At 40.8% G+C, this 19,440-nt stretch overlaps 1 protein-coding gene across 1 annotated transcript in view; it reads left to right on the top strand.

Moving 5' to 3' along the window:
- Positions 1 to 6,639: 6,639 nt before the first annotated feature.
- MED16 (mediator complex subunit 16) overlaps positions 6,640 to 19,440 on the top strand; it is a 59,363-nt gene continuing 46,562 nt past the window's right edge. The window contains exons 1-4 of the mRNA XM_067126791.1: positions 6,640 to 7,052; positions 12,085 to 12,234; positions 16,821 to 17,016; positions 18,282 to 18,414. Coding sequence (XP_066982892.1) covers positions 6,991 to 7,052; positions 12,085 to 12,234; positions 16,821 to 17,016; positions 18,282 to 18,414 — 541 coding nt within the window. The 5' untranslated portion in view covers positions 6,640 to 6,990. The remainder of the gene's footprint in view (positions 7,053 to 12,084; positions 12,235 to 16,820; positions 17,017 to 18,281; positions 18,415 to 19,440) is intronic.

Genomic DNA, 19,440 nt, shown 5'->3' with positions numbered 1-19,440 from the left:
AATAAACACTAATTTTCACAAGACATCCATGAAACACACACTAAACATTCACTAAACCCTAAAAACACTAACCATTCACTGAGTGCTTACACACTAAACATTCATTGAACACTACCATTCTCAAAACATTCACTAACACTCACTAAATATTCACTGAATACTTACACTGGAAACATTCACTAAACACTTGCATGCACTAAACCTTCACCACATCCTAAACACTCACTAAACACTTGCACACTGAACATTCACTAAACCCTAAATACTCACTAAACTTTCACTGAATACCTACACACTGATCATTCACTAAACAATAACATTCACAAGACATTCACTAAACATTCACTGAATACTTACACACTAACATTCACTAAACCCTGTATTAAACATTCACTAAACCCCAATCTAAACATTCACTAAACCCTATATTAAACATTCACTAAACCCTAATCTAAACATTCACTAAACACTCAATCAATAAACCCTAAACATTCGCTGAGCACTTACTCATTAAACATTATCAATAAAGAAATTCACAATCGCACTAAGACAGTAGGGAATCTGGGAATTCCGAAGGTTTCTGGGAATTCCGGAGGATTCTGGGACTTCCGAAGGCTTCAAGACAATCTCCAGGCTCTGCAGCCTTTTGATTTCTTGCACAATACTAAAGAACAGAGTTTTATGGAGAAGAAATCAGAGATGAAATGCTTCGAAGATTTCTTTGGAGGAAGCCCACGTTTTTGGAGATGGATAAGCCTATGTTCTTGGAAATAAATTCCGAAGGCTTCTGGGGCTTCCGAAGGGTTCAAGACAATTTCCAGGCACTGAAGCCTTTGGAAACGTCCATTGATTCTCAGGAATGCTTCAGGAGCTGAAGACTGCTTCAAAAGGATCCTGAAGTCGTGAAGACGTCTTCAATAATACCCAGGAAGTCCTCTCTCGTCGCCGGGAGATATCTGTATATATCAGTAAGAGGGAATGCTATAAGATTATAGATGACGACTCGTTAAAGTAAAGAAACTACATATGTGTTAGAAAAAGAACTCTAAGTAGTGGTTAACGTGATGGTAAAATGATCTAAAACCTTCAGGATTTTCATCCTTCCAAAATGAACATTTGGAAATCCTTCAGTCTCGTAAACAGCTGCAGAACGAGAAACTGGAAGAATATCGAGGTTTTTCGGAGAAATGCCTTTTTGATTCACGCATATCTGCAAAGTTTGAACTCCAAAGATTCTCCAGGTGTGGTAAAAATAAATAAATATTAACAATCTAATACAGATACAGTATATTATAATAATTCAAACCGTCTGGAAACCTTCAGAGAGGAGCAATCATCTGAAAGTCCTGTTTGAAAAGTTACAGGAGTTGGTGATTGCACAGAAAGCGGAGAACAAGAGATGGTTCCTGCATTAGTTGAGGGGAAGGTCCGAGCTTTGGTCCCCAGAGGCTGAACTGCCCTCGGATGAAGGTACAGGTATCACTGCCAGGCTGGGGTAAGTTCTGTGGGCCTTGAAAGAATTGAAGAGTCAGCAGGAAATCTATTTTCCTCGTCATCATTAAGTTGCTTGTAATCAGAAGGATGGGGCCCCAAAAAGCCCACAATAGCTTTATCACCAGTTTTTTGGCCTTTTGAGAATAAACGTCAAACAGCTTTGTAAAAACAAGGAGCCGGGTCCAGCCAGTCTGGTGTGACCACGGCATAGATGGGCAGGGGATGCGCAGGTATCCGCTGCCGCAGCAGGCTGGGGGCATACGGCCGGCCAGAGCCCGAGCGGGCCTGGAGTAAATGAGGCCTTGAAGCAAGAATCCTTCAGTCTCCAGCCCTGGAAGATGAGGCATGCCCAAAAGTCCCCAAGGCTTCAAACCGTCTGGAAGCCTTGAGAGCAAGGCATATTTGAAAAGTTTGAAGGGAAGGGTCAAACCCAGAGGCTGCTTCCTCAGAGGAAGGCAGGTATCCTGCCAGGCTGGGAAAGCGGGCCTGAGAGCCAAGCCCCCTCAAATATGGCCCCAAAGCCTCCAAGGCTAGCCAGTCTTTTGAGGGCAACTTTGAAAGGAGGGGTCCAACCCAGAGGCTGCTTCCTCGGAGGAAGGCAGGTATCCTGCCAGGTTGGGAAGCGGGCCTGGGAGAGGCCCAAGAACTTCTTGATGGGAGCCCAAAAGTCCCAGAGTGAAAGGCTCAGGCGGGGGTCGGGCCTTTGGAGGGCAGCCTTGGAAGGAAGGGTCAACCCAGAGGCTCCGGGAGGAAGGCTTCCTGCCAGGCTGGGGAGGGGAAGGGCCCAAGCAGGTGAGGCCCAAATCCTGCCAGGCTGCCTCTTGAAGGGAAGCGGGTCAAACCGGGCCTGAGGAACTGGGCAACCCCCTGCCAGGCTGGGAAGTGGGCCTGGGGCCCTCAAAAGCCCCAAGCCTCCTAGCCAGTCTTTGAGGCAACTTTGAAGGGAGGGGTCCAACCCAGAGGCTGCTTCACATCGGAGAAGGCAGGTATCCTGGCCAGGTTGGGGAAGCGGGCCTGGAGAGGGCCCAAGAACTTCAAGGATAAGGCCCAAAAAGCCCCAAGGCTAGCCAGTCTCTTGAGGGCATCCTTGAAGGGAAGGGTCCGACCCAGAGGCTGCTTCCTCGGTGAAGGCAGGTATCCTGCCAGGTTGGGGAAGTGGGCTGAGAGGGCCCAAGAAACTCAAGGATAAGGCCCAAAGGCCCTGGGGCGGCTAGCCAGTCTCTTGAGGGCAGCCTTGAAGGGAAGGGGGTCCGGACCCAGAGTCACAGTTACTGACTGGGTGACTAGTGGCTGGAATTTTACTGGCCGTTTGTTGATGCTGTTGAGTCGTGTTCTGGGGCGTTGCGGTCGTCTGGGCCCATTTGAAGGGGCTGGCTAGAGAATGGGTGTTGGGGGGGGGGACTTCCGTGGGCAACACCCATCCTCCAGCAGATCCCATCGAAAGGACCTAGAAGATGGTAGCGCCTCCGGAGCGACACACAGCAGATTCAAAGGGAGGCCAGTCAGAATCCTCCAAGTCCTGCTTAACTTTGGTGGGGTTGTTCCTCGTGCCTTGTTTCTTCTTCGTCTGGAGTTCCTCCTCTTTTTCCTTCCACTTCCCAATTCGGCAGAGCTGTTCTTTATTTCTTGGGCCTCGTCTCGAACGAACCCAATTTTCCCTATTTCGTCGTTGAGGTTTTTCTTCGACGAGACAATTTGCGGTCCCTTTCCAGCCAGGTCCCGTTGGAGCGATTGAGTTCGATCGTCCGGCTTCTGGACCTTCGATTAGACACCTAAATTATCCCTCTGGTCCTCTTTTCCAAGACTGTTGTCAAGACTGCCATTTCTTGCTCGAAGAATATGAACTTCTTGGCGTGAGGCTCGCGGGCGTCCTTCCAGCTCTTTCCTCAACTTCTTTCTCTTCGCTTCGTGGGCCTTCACCTTTTCCTCGAAGCTCTTCAACGCAGGACCACTCTTTCCTTAACTCCTCTAAATCTCATTCTTTTGGATATGAAATTCTTCCTTTCTGAATGGTGTCATCAATTTCAATCTGGCTGATGCAGTTCCTGAGAGCAGACTTAGTCGTCTTGGCCTTTCCATGTAGATGGCTAGTGAGTCCTCCAAAAATATTTTTAACAGTTTCCTGTCCAAAGTTTTGAACTCCCGTTATAAACAATAACACTGATCCAAAAAGATTCATAACCAACAATTGTGCACAAACATTTTTCAATACTGGAAACATGGTACATTTCCTTCTACTTCAAATCATAAAATTTTGTTTACAGGTGATTCTAACGGAAACTGGAATAAAAAAAAAAAGAGAAAAAGGCAAGTTTCCAAAATATGTTTTTAGAAAAGTGTTGAAGTCTTCAGTTCAGGTGAAATGAGATCCCAGAGGAGAAGAATTTGTCTCTTGTACATGCTTCTAGAAATGGACTCGGAATCTAGACTAAAAATATTGATCAGACCTAAAATTACTTAATTAATGGTGTCTCTTATTAAATCTACTTTATAAACCATTGAATAAAATCGTAGAATGATTACTCAGGTTTCTTGAGCAAGGAAAGGACCTGGTTTTGACACATATTTAGTTCACAGGGTTTAGAATAGCAATGCCCATTTATGCTTAACTACTCTACAGAGGATATATGTAGGCCTATGGCTCTTGTCGTCTGGTCCTACAGCACAGTGGTTTGTAACTTTTTTTTTTTTTTACTTCATGGCCCCTTTTGGAATCTAGTTTCTCTGGGGCCCCTCAACCCTAAACATTATTAGTGGAGAAAACACTACAATTTTTTAATAACCTTCAGGGAAATACCAGTGTCTATTGAATGCAGATTTATTTTCTAATAAAAAAAATGTAATTGAACAACAGAGATAAACAAAATTATTAAACTGAAAACCAGGAGGCAAAAGGGTAGAATTTTTGTGACCCTCAAGTCCCAAAATTTTTCTGTGGCCCGTCCCCCCCCCTTTTGAAATTTTTCTGTGTCCCCAGGTCGGGAACCAATGATATAGCGGTGCCCAGCCACTGTTGTTGCTTTCCCAGGTCCGTCAGAATGAGTACACAACTGCCTCTAGTTGATAGGTGGGCTTAGATTGGAGAAGTGACACATGGGAAAATTTGATCCTTTCCTTCCATTTGTGTTCTCTCTGACTGCATACCTCTGAACATCCCCTCTTTGACAAGTGAGAGAGTGAAAGTGAGTGTTGAATATTATTGTTCACCATGGGATATTGATACTGGTTCCTTTGACCTGAATTTCTTGTTCGTCTGCGCAAATAGACTTATGTTACCTGAGTTTTGTCTAGAGCATGGTTTGGCTAAGTGAACCCCACACTGGTACAGAGCCGTATTAGCTTCTCACATCAGATAACACACTGTATAAGAGATTATTATTATTATTATTATTATTATTATTATTATTATTATTATTATTATTATTATTATTATTCAAAAGATAAACCCTGGTTCATATGGAACAGGCCTACAGGGGCCACAGACCTGAAATTCAAGCTTTCAAAGAATATGGTGTTCACTTGAAAGAAGTTATAGCAGATAACCGAAAATACAGAAATATGAGATCGCATCTTTGCTTGGACGTTTGAGGCTCCAATTGCGCAACAACCTCAGGAAGACGGTTCCACAGTCTAACAGTGCGAGGAATTTAAGACCGCAGGAACTAGAAAGTTCGAAAGCGTGGCAGGAAGGCAACTTTCCCAGCTCGAAGTACTTGGCTGGGAATGGGAAGCTGGTATTTCTGAGAGATGACAGATCATCTTATCAGTCTCTTGCCTTGACAAAGACTGTTTGGGATGTGACAGAGATTTTTAATCATAGATTCCAATCCTCTTCGAACAATTCCAGTCTTGCGACGAATCTTCCACCTTAGGAGTAAGTCTCCACATCAAATATGTTAAACTATAGATCAAATTCATTAATTTAAAAATCAGTCCTTGTAAAAATCATGCATTTTAACTAACTACAGATATAAAATCATTTAAACTAATTCTGGTGAGTCTGAAAGACAGGAAAATCAATACGGATTCTTACATTATTGATGTTGTGCTATTAATGTGCTGTCTTGGCAAAAAAAAAAAAAAACTGATGGGCATTCTTTTGCTCTGCAATTCAAGATCTTAAAGTCGTTCAGCTTTATAGACAAAAAAAAAAAAAAAGAAAGACTGAACCAAAAATGAACAGAAAAGTGAATGCATATTATCAAAGTCAAAAAGAAAATATAAAAAGCTTTACTTTAAGCAGTAAAGAGAAAGGTAACTTTAGGAGTGGTAACTGATGAACACCTGAATTTGGCAGACCATATATTAAATGTAGTCACATTAACAGAACACTTGCGCCTAGGAAATGTATCCTTCTTAAAGAAATACTTAAATATGTCTACATTGAAAATATTTGTACATAATCACGTAATCCCAAAACTAGACTACTATAAAAGTCTGAAGTGTTCTACCAAATTAATTATTAAAGAATTTACTGGGTTCAGTGAACTTAGCAGCTAATAGTGCAGTGAATGAATCCCGACGGAACAGAGACGCATCCAGCCTTAATAAGCTACATTGGTTACCTATTAAAGACAAGAATTAAATATGAAATTTGTTTTTCGACTTCTGTTCTAGTAAATAAAAAAACCCAGATATGTAAAGGAATCATACAGAAATACATCACCGAAAGCATAAATATATACACTTGTATATATCACATATGGGTTGTAGTTCTGTATCAACTGACTGAGTCAGCCTAGTACCATAGATTAATAGAAAAAATCAAATTGAACGATGTCTTTTGAAAAATCCTGTTTTGAAAAGAGCACCGTCGTCGACAGGAGGAGTACAATAACTCCTGCAATCGATTATATAATGCTGTAATAATGGAATACCTCTATGGTGCAAAATTTTACTAGTACGTCCTTTCGTTGCTAGTCTCCGAAGAACTTCCTCTTCTTGCCTTTTTCTTCTTGTCTTATATCTACTGTAGTTTAGCTCTCTAGCGTTTTTATGTTACTTTAATGTATTTCCACAATAATACTGCATATTCTTCTTACTCTCCTAAACCCCCTCCCACACACTTATACCTCTAATTTCTTATTTTTGTAACCAGAACGTCCTTAGAGGCAAAGCGTGAACTCTTCAGCGCCGTTGCAAAGAAAAGCTTCAGCAGCGAAAAGTGACAGAACTGTAAACAAACATCTGGTCGTCTTCTTTTATGTTTCGTAAATACAAGAAGGAAAGATACCTTTATTCCGTAGAAACATCGCTTACACACTCACATATGATTACTGTAACGTAATGCTGATGCCGTGTAATTGATTACGAGACGATTCATCACGGAAAACCTTCGAATTTAGGACATAACAACAGTCAAATTCGATGTCGATGGAAGACGCCGCACGGCGGTAGGTTGAACGACTGAGTGGACGGGCTCGACGACGACCAGTGCGATTCGCTGCGAACTTTTTCCACGGATGTTTCGCGCAGCACTTCGGCCCTGTGATTAATATGGATCACATCTATACGGTTGGCGAAAAGCGGAGCTTAGATGAGGGGCAGTCACTGTCGTCGTAAGTAGCAAAGCGTGTGATCTGGGCGTAGGTAGTGTCCTGTCCTGTCTTGGGCTGCGTCAGGATACGCCACCTAAGGCCAGCTCTGACGTCAAGGCGAAGCTGAAAATATGCATATATATATATAATATATATTTTATTTTTGTATGTAATTTCGATAAGATAGGGTATTGGGTTGGGCGCGGGGTAGGGTGGAACTAAGGGGGTTGCCCCGCATCGGGTATAACCTCGGAAATTGACTCTTCTTATAGTAGGCAATTTTGGCTGTTCTTTTTCGTCAGTCGACTGTAATTAACCCGTAATTAACCTCAGAACTGATGTTTTTGGTAAAACTTTTGGTAATTACGCGCCTGGTTTTACCTTTTCAACTGGTTTTTTCGACGCTTTTAGGGGTTCTGACACTGGCGGTGCATTTGTTTGTTATCGGCCAAATGGAATGTCCCTTTGCCGTGTTTAGTACTCGCCCGGGGGCCGGGGGCCGGTACCCATACATTAACAAGTTATTGAACTTGCCGGACGGGATATGAACCGTTCCAAACAGACGTAGCCGTGCTCTGTCTTGTGAAGGTCGCGTATGGAAACCCATTGTTGGATGGACTTCAGGGGTTAATTACAGGTTAATTACAGCCGACCCCTCAAAAAATAACGTTAAATTGTAAATAAGCAACAAAATACTATAAGAAACTGCCATTTCCCACTAAATACCCGCGGTGTATCTATTACTTAGATCTACCATTATTTTTTGTCACTCGACTGTAATTAACCTCAGAACTGATGTTTTTTGGTAAAACTTTTAGTTGCGCAGCTTGATTCCCGCCAGTTGTCGACTGGGACAGGTTATCTCCTTTTTGGGGGGGTCCAGTGGGGGCAAAGCCCCCCAGGCCAGGTTAGAGCTTATTGCCCAAAGTTAGGTTAGGTAGGTAAGGTGTGGTTAGGCAGGACCTGGCATTATAGGAAAAAGTTATGTCTATTTATGTATGAGGAACCTGTCCCGGTCGACGACTGGCGGGAATCAGTCGCGCAACTAAAGTACAGTTTTGCCGTTTCCTTCACCTGGGAGGTCCTGGGAGGCTCCGCCCCCTGGCTAAGTAACACGGCCTACTAGGTTAGGTTAGGGTACGTTATTTTAGTATAGTTCCTTTTATAATAGGGTTCCTTAGCCAATCCCTTCTTGAACAATGGCTCCCTAATGACTTGCAGATGCGTGGAACCATTCCATAACAACAACATGGCAGTCCAGTTTCCCCCCCCCAAAACCCCGCATTCCCAAAGGGTCCCCAACTATGTTGAGTAGATTTGTGGTTAATAATAATTGACTGACAATAAACAACACCACCTCCTTCATCAGAAACGCGAAAAGTATAGGAAAAATCAGTTTCCAAGGTCATAGTCTGTAGGAATTACCCTGTAGTTTTACCGGGCGTAGCCTAACCTGGAGCGGATGCAGAATAGGGAGACAGGGTCAGCCGTGAGAAATTTGGCGTGAAAATGGGTCAAGCCCGACCTTTCTTTGAATGCTGTAAACTGCCCTAACCTGACCTTACCTTCCTCAACTTCCTAACCTGACTTAGGGCACTTTACCCTGACCTGTTCGGGTGGGGGGGCGAAGAATCCCTAAATAACCTAACCTTTGATAGAGCATTGTGCCCTAACCTAACCAGAAATTACTTTCCTAACCCAACTGTGGACACTATACCCTGACCTGGTGGGGGAAAGGGTGGGCTTCACCACCCCAAAGTAACACTGAATATCAGACACAGATCGGCAAGACTAAATTTAGGAGGCGAAATTACTGACACCTAACCCTATCCCCTATTCTACATAGCCTACTACCCCCTGACCTGACTGGAGTTAATTTTAGGCCAAAATTTAGACAGCTGCCTCTATTGAAAGTTATCTAAGGTCAAGCTAGCTTAGTCTAGGTATTGTTAAACCTAGTTTGTTAGCCTAAGCCTAGAATAGGCTAGCCTACACACAGCTTAAGTTTAGGCTATGTTTTGGGGGCAAGTTTAGAACGACTGGAACATGTTCCATAGGCGAAAACAAATCAAACCTTTCCTAGAATGCCATGTCCCGACATGGCCGGGGGAGCTCTAGACCCCCACAAATAACGCTAAACATCGGAAAGGCCCGATCCCATCATTCTGCAAACTACCCATGGTTTGTTTGTAGGCTACATAAAACCCTGGAGAACCTTGCAGCTGGCAGCTTCTAGTCTGAGATAGTGAAATAGCTTACCATTAAGTTACAAGACATCTTATTTAGCCTCAGGTAGGCTAATCTGAGCTATGTTGATAATGCTGTGCTCTTTCGATTCCTGAGCCCAATAGCGTACACAAACCATATATGTTTCTCATTAGCTATCTTGTGTTTTTAAGCATCTCTCATTATTTTTGTATATGCAGACCACCAACTTTGTTTTCCTGTCGCCTGTAGCCTGTATCCAACAGTTATGAGGGACCCCAGAGGGAAACTGGGATTTTCGGATGGAGAAAAATCAGAAGCCAGCATGTGTGTCAACAGTAACAATTGCCAAAAAATTTGTAAAGCATATAAATATAACATGGATAGTTACTGGAATGCATCCTACCCTAACATAGGGGTGCTGGGCAGTCCTAGGTCACAAATTGAAGTGAAATATACAGAAATTCATCTCGACAGAACCTTGCACCATAGACTGTAAATAGGAAAGGGGTGTAACCACTTGTCTCCCTCTCAGCATTTCACACAGCATATTCCTTACCATGGGGATTGGAGGTACACATCTAAAAGTCAGATTTCCTTGTATCCCATTCCAAATCTTGGTAAATTGACTCTCAGTCAGTGTTTACTTCTTGGAGGAGTGCCATTTATGAGTAGAAGGGGTTACTTTATTTCCTGACGGTGGTAAAGATGCCATCAAAACCCATCAGTACATGACTGACTCTGATACTAGCTCCCTTCAGACTTATGCTAACCCGTCTAGGGCAGTATTTGGTTTTCCAAAGTGCTAAGTCTCTTATATAAATAATGGTGTGTATTCTTATAAGAAACCCTTATTTTGAAAATAAACCATATTTTTTCAAGATAAACAAACTTTAAATCTTTCATCATTATGCTGTCTGTAACCACCCACACATTTAGTCAAAGTGAAAGTGATACTGAGTAGCTACGTGAGTGGGGTGGTACCTGTGTGGGAAATATGTATAATCTATGTCTGTAGACTAGGAGATCCTTGGTAAAAGTACGCTAAGAAACTTGTTTTAGTAAATTTGCATTTGGTTGACTAACCCACCTGGCCAACTTTATTTGGTAAAATAATTTATATTAATTTTGTTTATGTACGGGTCTTATGTTAGTGGTATTTTTTTTGCAAGTGTGTAAGGGTAATGTTTCCTTGCAAAGTGTAAGGGTAATGTTTCTTTTCAGAGTGCAAGTGTAATGTTGCCTGTCAAATTGTAAGTGTAATGTTTTCTTTTTGGCAACTTGCCCAGCACTGTGGCTTTTGTGCTGTAGTAGCCCCAGGACAGGCTGTAAATAGCTAGAGGTGCCTGAATTTGGAAATATTTTGCCATTTAGGACATATATACCACTAGCAGATTATATCTTAACACACCATGCTGTCAAGGATATTTTTTTTTTGGCATAGTGTAACTGAGTGGAGACTTGGGGTGGATTTGTGAACATTTGCAGTGCTATATAGTTTCAGAACCGAAGGTTCTGGCCCTGGGTGTTAGTGTATTTTTTTCCTTGTGGGAATGATGTATATAATTTGTTTGTGGTTAAGGCTAATCATAATTTTACATGAGACTTTTAAGTAATAAGTGTACAATGATTGTATCTATCCTTCTTCCAACTTATGTGTCTAACTACGTTAATTGAGCATTGGTGACATTACCCCTTGGTCATGTAAATGCTTGTACGCTTGTAACTATGTACCATATTGATAAGCTTCAATAACTGAACCAGTGTTCTCTGAATTGTAATCCTCTAGAATTGACTTCCAGTTTGTATATCTAGTCAAAATTTTATTTTTATTAAAAAGCTGCAATATCTGAAAGTTTTCAAAAAGAGAGTGACTATAGATTATTATTGTAAACTTCTTGGGGAAGATTAAAAATTTTAGATGATGAATCACCTTGGGTGAATTTTATTTTGTTAAGAATTAGTACAGATAAACTTTAAAGAGTTACACTAGAATTATCATGGGTTGTCGTGTGGACAATGTTGGTGTTTCTGTGACCTATTTGCATAGTTGTCATTTTTTAGTGTGGGAAGCTTACATAGCTTTTTCATTATTATTTTCTCAAGAGATTCTGTGATTCCTTCCACTGAATTAGGAAAGGAACTACAGTACTGCATTTGGTGAAGCTTAAAAATTTTATATCTGAGCTGCTGTTTCCAGCATTACTGTATTTGAATAAATAACTTATGAGGAAGTTTATACTTGTTCATATGTTTCTAAAAGGAGAGTCCACTTACTCCACTGAATACTGTAACAGGTTACTCATGTGAAGCTGTCAGTTAGTTGATTTGTGGTTTGTTTTCATTCTTCCCCTTTAATCTCGGCTTACAGAGCTGTCCAGCTCCTTTAACGTTGCTTCCGTGTAACCTTTACCTCTCATCTAGGAATATATGTTCTGGGCAAGCCATATGAGAGCCTGGGAATGTGATTCAGAGGTCTCATTGTACTACCATTTCTACTCTACTAATAATAATGTGAAGTGGCTTTCACCCAGCGCCTATTCAGATAGCAAGTGTCTTGCTGACAGGATGGAGTGATGCAGTGGCTGCCATTCCTGCACTTACTGACTCTGGCAAAGCTGACAGGATATTGGTGGGTGTTATCTGTCCACTGATGTTGGGAACATTTACTTCTGATGTCTGCATTAGCATTTGTGGAATGTTGGTTTGTATTTTACACATAGGCTAACAAGTTTTCTTTAAACATTAAATTTTTGTTTACTAGTGTGCTACCATGCTGCTAGCTAGTGAACTTTCTTTGAAAATGAATCATCATATTGTTATTTAATGCACTGATTGATTTTTACAGATTGTATGATGATGGAGGAATTTGCACTATATCACCGAAGAGTGTGGTGGCTTTCACACGGATGACATCAAAACAAGACATGTACAGACATAGGGTTGCTGTATGCACTGTATGCGTAGTCGACTTGAATTGTCCATACGAACCTCATGCGTAAGTTCATATTCTTACTTTTAGTTTTATATTTGTTCTTGCATTAAAAACCCGTCACTTTACAACTGCCTTGTGGTGCATCGATTTACTTTCCAGACACTCATAAAGAAAGGTGAAGAAGCTGGCTTACACAACATGGATTCAGGCTCCTGAGCTCCCCTCTATCGGCAGAAAATTATTACTGTATATCAAGCGAGTCCTTTGGTCTGAACAGACCTGTTAACGATGCACCTCAAAACTTGACTAGCTCTTGCTTTAAAAGAATGATCAGCATAGATGTCCAGGGTGTGAATTGGTTTGTGCTTGGTTCATGTCCTCTGTATCTGTTGACCCTCATTCTTACTGTTCCTGCAGAGGTCAGGAGTGGACACCATCTCTAAAACTGCCTGAAGGAAGAAGAATGTATCAAAGAAGAAGAAGAAGTCAAAGAAAGTAATGATGGTGTCTTCTGTTCCTTGTTCTATGCTCGCTCTAGTCCCAGCTGCTCTTGCTGGGATAGTGTTCATCTGTTTTCCCTTGCTTGGGGTGACGAGGTACATGCAAACTGGATGATGATTGACAGACACTCTTCTTGGCTGGTACTGTTGCTGGTGTGATGTCAGTTCCTGCTACCCCTCCAGCTTCCTCTTCTGTCTTTGCTTCGGTGTCTGCTGTATCGACTCCAAGATCTCATGAGACGAAGGAGCTACTGAAGGCATTGTGGCCTTTTCTTGGCACTCCAGGGGAGCCTTTCCTTGTGCTCTTTTGTTGGAAGTGACAATGATTCCAGCACCTTTTTTGAAGGGGCAGGTGATCATGGGCAGTGTAAGTTTATCATTGCATGAGTTCGCTTGTGACTCATTTCTGTTGCATGGGTCTGCTCATGCTCAGTCTCCAGTGTACAACCTAGGTCTCTCCCAGCCACTTGCATGTTCTTCTGTGGAGAGGAGGACCAACTCCGACTCTTATCGTGTAGGTGTTTCTTCGGGAAATACGTAGGGAAGAGTTTGCATTTTCCCTGACTGTAGGCAGTCACAGTTCTCTGGGACCATCTTGGTTCAGGATGTGCTTGCAATCAGTTGTTCAGGCTCTTTCAAGAAATAAAAAAATGCTGCACAAGTGAGCATGAAGCAGAGGAAGGTCAATGATTTCTTTGTAGCCATATGCATCCTGAGCATGCTCTAGGGTCACATCAAGTTCAGAGAACTACCGAGAATCAATTTTGACAGTGGAGAGAAATAGACAATTTCCCTCTTCTATTGCTGCTGTGGTGAGTACAAGGAAAGAGTCTTTCCTAAAGGTGTGTCTTATAAGGAGCAAGCTGTTGCAGGAGCAAAGAGGGGTATAGAAAGTCCAACCATAAAGGGGGAATAAGGCATGAAGTTCTGACAAAAGGTCTGACGTAAGGTAAATCCGGAACTAAAGAATCTCTATCAACATTCGACAGTAATTTGTCAGTCTTCAGAACTTCTAGTAATTAGTGAAGGGTTTCAGTTGATGCTAGCTTATGTCATATTTTCGAACCAAGAATGAATTTCTTACTAACATACAATTTTGTGACAAGAACAAGTTCTCTAGTGCCAGGCATTAAGTACATGTAGTGTCAGATTCGGTGCCATTTGGAAAATTAGTCCATGTGTGGCGCTTACCCAAACTGTCATCAAACATCAGATGATGGTGAGTGGCCATAGACATATCAGTTAAAATAATTAAGGGTGTGTCTTGATTGGCGACATGATACTTAGATATGTATGATAAGACCAGTAGACCTTTGAAGATGGTATGGACTGTTATGTGTGCCTTGCATGTATCTAATAAAAGATAAGGGAATAGTTTTCAGATTTTCAAAATTTGCTGGAGGAAAATTTGTCTGAGAACTTCTCTAACATGGGCCAGTAGTCAGTAAGCCAACAAGGGTGTCTGAGTGCTTAACGTATGGCTCTGGTGTGCACAATAGTTACACACTGTTTTTATTCAAAGGTTTAACAGAAGCACAAATATTTTGGCAAATGATGCTATGTACACCTAGACTAAACAGTGTGATCATATTTCCATGTAGATTACAGTACAGCATTTAGCCAAAATTGATAGCACCATTGGTGCTATACAACATAATAAAGTTGTCCAAAGGTGCTGTCATAGTTGGCACTGATCATAATGTAAAAACCATTCCTTCATTTCTTAACTCTTTGGCAAGGTTACCAAATTTGGGAGCAGGAAAGGAGGCATCCACATGCTCAGTGACAAGAGCGTTCATGAAACTTTTTGTTTCCTGCCTTGCATGGACACATTGCCACATTGTATCAGTATGAAATTCTCTTTATCTGAAAAGATGGCCAGCAGATTTGCACCCACTTTGTTGCAAGTAATCACAACTCTGCAACTATATGAGGTGCATGAGTGTTTGTGACCCACTTGCTGAGAAAGTGCCAGAGCCCATGTGCACATCAGGTATCTCTGATATAGAAGCCTTATCTAGAGATGGTTCTTTGACTATACATAGACCCAAAGTGATTCTGACCGGACAGAAGGCTCCAGGGACGTTCTTGAGGGAGATGTTCGTCATAGCCAGCCAGCAGGAATGGGTGGTGAGTGTAACAAATACATTCCTCAAGAATGTCTCAAATGACCAAGAAAATCTAGCAGGACTAGAAGGGTGGTAGCTTCTCTGGGATGGGCTTCTATCCTTGACATCCAAATGGTGACCTGTTTCTTGCTAACATTGTCCTTAAGAAGAGGGATGCTGTTATGAGGAATCTGTCCAAATTGCTCTTGTCTTTAGGCTGCTAGAGGCTGATGACAGGTGAAATTATGGACCATAATCTCTTTTCTACCAGGCTTGAAAGGAAGATTACTGAGAGGTTAGATAACATCAGTACTTTAGCTGCCATGAGGTTACTTGCTGGCTCAACTCCCTGTTGCTCATATCTGTCAGCTAGTAACAGGAACTGTGGGGACTTTTATAGGTCTCGTGCCACCTTTTATTCCAAGTGCAGACAGTTGTATAAGTTGCCTATAATCCCAGCCAGAAGGCCATACAGTAATACTCCTCCTTCCAGTCATATGACCCCAAGAACTCCATGCTTGTCTCTTTGCTTTGTTTGAGGTGAGTCAGAGATCTCCCCAGAAATCTCTTAGTTGCCATGGGAAATGAAACTCCTGTTCACCCACATTCAGATCTGCTTATGATGGGAGCTTGCCTTCAGGAATACTGGGACCACTGTGTAGAAATATGAGTAGCTGACTGAAAGCATTGGTTCTTCAGCAAGAGTGTCTGATAACCTTTTTAAATACCTATACATACCATAGTTGGGGCCATTGAGATAATGGAGCGTTGAGCCTGAGTTTTCTCAAAACTTGTAAAAAAAAAAAAAGGCCATATTTCTTTGTTTTATGAACAGAGTATATTAATTATGAATATACAGTAGCAGAAGTCAAGTATATTTTGACTGTTTATAAAAATACAGTAGCAGAATGTTTTGAATGTTTATTATCATAACAATGATTTGTGGCAATGAATAAATACCTTATTTGACCCATCAGTGATCTTAGAATGTTTGCTGGATTATAGGTAGGAGAAGAGCAAAGGTAAAACTACAAGTAATAAGCAGAAAACATTGTAGCTGGGGTTACAGAGACACTGCAAAGAACCTTGCTTTTTTTTGTATCAAGCACAAATATCATAATGAGAAAATAGCTTAAGGAAAATTAATATAAGAGGCCAAACTTTAACTAATGATCAGTTTAGGGTAGATTTGTTACTGTATTTTCAGGTAGATATTTCAAGTATCAATGCTAAAACACAAGAGACTCGAGGTAAAATGATGCCTAGGTATTATGTCGGAAGAGTTAGCAATAAACATTGTGAAATTTCAGTAAAATACAGTTTCATATGACCTCGTCAAAGAAAACGTGAGAGAATGAAGAGAAAGGATACATGTAATGGGTCCCCTAGTAAAGGAGACTTAAAAACTCTTTCATCTCTGTACTTTTATATTTATTTTGTCATTACTGTGCGGGTTTACTAAACCATCCCAGTGTGCTATGCATTCTACACTGTAATTGGTACCATAGATGTTGTGAAATAGATGATAATTAAGGCAGTTTGGAAATAACTGTAATTGGAAACTTGCTCATAGCTTTATATTGGCTGAAGTAGTACTGTAATTGCATTTTTCATAGCAAGAATGCTTGTTTGTTTGTTATTGTGTATTCATTTAAATTTTGCTTTAATTTCCTTCAGTGTTTAATGCCCTAGTCTTTTGTGATAATTATATAACATTTTACGTGCGGGCATTTTGTGATTTACATTGACAACAAATTGACAATAAAAAAACCAGAGTTCTGGAGTAGAAATAGTATAAAAGTAATTTTTGTTGAAAGAATAGTTGCTCTTGTTTGTCCAGTAGTTTTATTACAGTGTACAGGAGTATTCAAGTTTCTGAGACACTTATTCCCTGTCTAGGTTAACAAGTTATATTGTCACATTTTTGTACAGGAATATTCAAGTTTCTGAGACACTTATTCCCTGTCTAGGTTAACAAGTTATATTGTCACATTTTTTGCTGAGAATAATTGGGTGACTTATTAGAAATAACCTTTTTCAGGATACTGGAGACACAGAATAAAGTGACTGCACTTAAATTCAGTTGCGATGGTTCCTTACTGCTAGTAGTGCAAGGAATGGGTTGTGTTGAGCTCTTTGAAAAGGGCGCTGGAATGGACAAGTGGTCGTCAGTACATAAGTGTGACTGGGATGGAGAAGATATTCTTCATATAGATTTTTTCCATGGAGGAATTAGGGTATGTACGCTGCTTCATTTTGTAGACAAACTGTTAAAAGACTTCACAAAGTCATTCCAAAGTTTTATGTGACAAAACTTTATAGCTTTTTGTTTTATTTAAGTGGATCATAAAATATTTTTGCTTATGATAGATTTAAAGTTGAAGATTGAATTTGTTGTCAGGCATAGCTTCCATTGTACAGAAAGGATCGGTGAATTTAACATAGCTCAAAGAAAACAGGCTTTAGGAAACTAAGTCATACTTATGAAGAGCACAGTTCAAATATGTGCAAATTCATTGCAATTAAGAACAAAAATATATGAAATTGTATGAAATGCATTAAAAACTGTATTGTAAAGCAATTTTCAGTGTCATTGACAAGTAAAATGTAGTCCAGAGTTCTCACCTTACAGTTGCTGCTACTAATATTCAAAATTACTGAGCTTAATGCAATGTTGTGAGTGCTGTAATTTACACTGATTCTGGATGAAAGTGGCAGCCATAGGATTTCTATCGTGAAAACAGTGAAACCACCAGATTCACCGGGATGCGACCGCATCCTCCCCGCGAATGGCTAAAATCCATGCGAATACTTAAAACCCTCTAAAGACACTTAGAACTGCCTATTTTGATAGTTTAAACACAAGAAAAACCCTCTAAAAATGCACAGAAAGTGCATTTAGTCATGAAAATATGAAAATACAGTAATCAGTGAATATTTCTCAGTGAAAAATACCGTGAATGGGCGAATTTTTCGTGAACAATGGGTAGATACGTTCCACAGAGAAATCCACAAATACGTGAGTCCGCGAATCGCGAGAATGCAAATACGGGGGTTTACTGTATATACAGTACTGTACTTCATAGGACATTATTAAATAATTTCAAAGGTTTTTTGGAAATTATGTTACAACGATCCCAACTAGGTGTCAGGTCTTGAATTGTCAGACACAATTAACAGTTTCAGTTTATTTATGTTCGGGCCAATGACCAAACGGCGATGATATTAAAAACAAAATACAAAACATTGAAAAATATGTCCAGGAACTCCAATGGGTGAGGGGAGTATCCTTCAAGGTAAATGTGGATGAACTCCAGACTTCTTAACTCAGGGAAAAAAACAAAAACTCGGTTTTGGAACTTCCAGACAACAGTAACATCGCTGCATGGTCACTGGTCTTCAAACTGCTGTACCGTGATTTTGGGAAACTGGCAATTCCTTCTTTTTACTCTGACATAGGGATTAAGCTGAGAATAAGACATAATTTTTTGTTTCTTCACAGGCTTGCCTCACATCAAGTGACCTGAAAGTTAATTCGCCATACACTGAAAAGTTTGGTGCACAGGCACACAAACCAACTTTGATGGACCATGGGCAGTTTGCACATATAGGATTTTTTGCTGTGACAGCTTCAGGTAAAGCATATCTCTTCTTCTCTTACATACACGAAAACAGATTTTTTGCACTTGAACGATTATTGCTTTGATAGTTGACTGATGCTATCATCAGTACAAATTAACTTTATGTAAATTTAGGTACATTACTGTTCTGAAGAAGGATATACAAGGAAATTTTAGGTATTAATTACTGTTCTAAAAGAAGGATATGTATCGAAACATTTTGAAATACATTAGGTCCTTCTGCTCTCTCAGCCAAGTAGCCTAGTGGTAGAGGATTGGACATGAAATGCAACGGTTGTATAATTTACTCTTATGCCTCTAAGGCAAATAAGAATTTTGGTGCTTAGTTATGTTTTAATTGGAGGTCATTTGCTATAGAAAGTATAGATTTTAAAATTCACACATATATATACACATTAGTGCATTATGCTTTATACTAGTTATGTGTTATGCATCCCTTGCCAAGCTAGCAGAAGGCTCCTTAAAATCATAGATGCTTTGTTGCTTTTTTATGCTTAGTGTGACAGGGAAACTCTTGACTCTGTTTCTGTAGTTAATTATAACCTCACACATCCCCGTAGTAGTTCCCATTTTGGGGTACTCCTTTTGCCTTCTTGCTCAAAAGGATTGAATCCAAGTCAGTTTGTTTTATCAGTGATGCTACATTTGCTCTATCTCTTGATCCCCTCTGTCTCTTTCACTAGATGACTGATCACAGTGTGTGCAACAGGTACTGTTTCGGCTACTGTTCTGTTGGGAGCTTAATATGAGAAATTCTGTTTCTGTATGGCATCCTTGTAAGGCCCTGTCCACACTAGCGGGCACTGCCCTACGGCAAACACTGTTTGAACTGCCCTGACGTTCCACTATACTGACCGACCAGTATGGAGCCAGGGCGTGCGATTGTCTGCAGCACTGCTTCAGAAGCCAGAGAAAATATAAACAGCTGGATTGTCTGCCGAGAGAAAATGTGCCACTGGGCATGCCCGCTAGTGTGGACAGGGCCTAACATGCGTCGACTCATCCACATTGCTCAGGAGA

The sequence above is a fragment of the Macrobrachium rosenbergii genome, chromosome 25 (genome assembly GCF_040412425.1).
Source record: "Macrobrachium rosenbergii isolate ZJJX-2024 chromosome 25, ASM4041242v1, whole genome shotgun sequence".
NCBI classification, from domain to species: domain Eukaryota; kingdom Metazoa; phylum Arthropoda; class Malacostraca; order Decapoda; family Palaemonidae; genus Macrobrachium; species Macrobrachium rosenbergii.
This window is presented reverse-complemented; position numbering and strand designations above follow the sequence as displayed.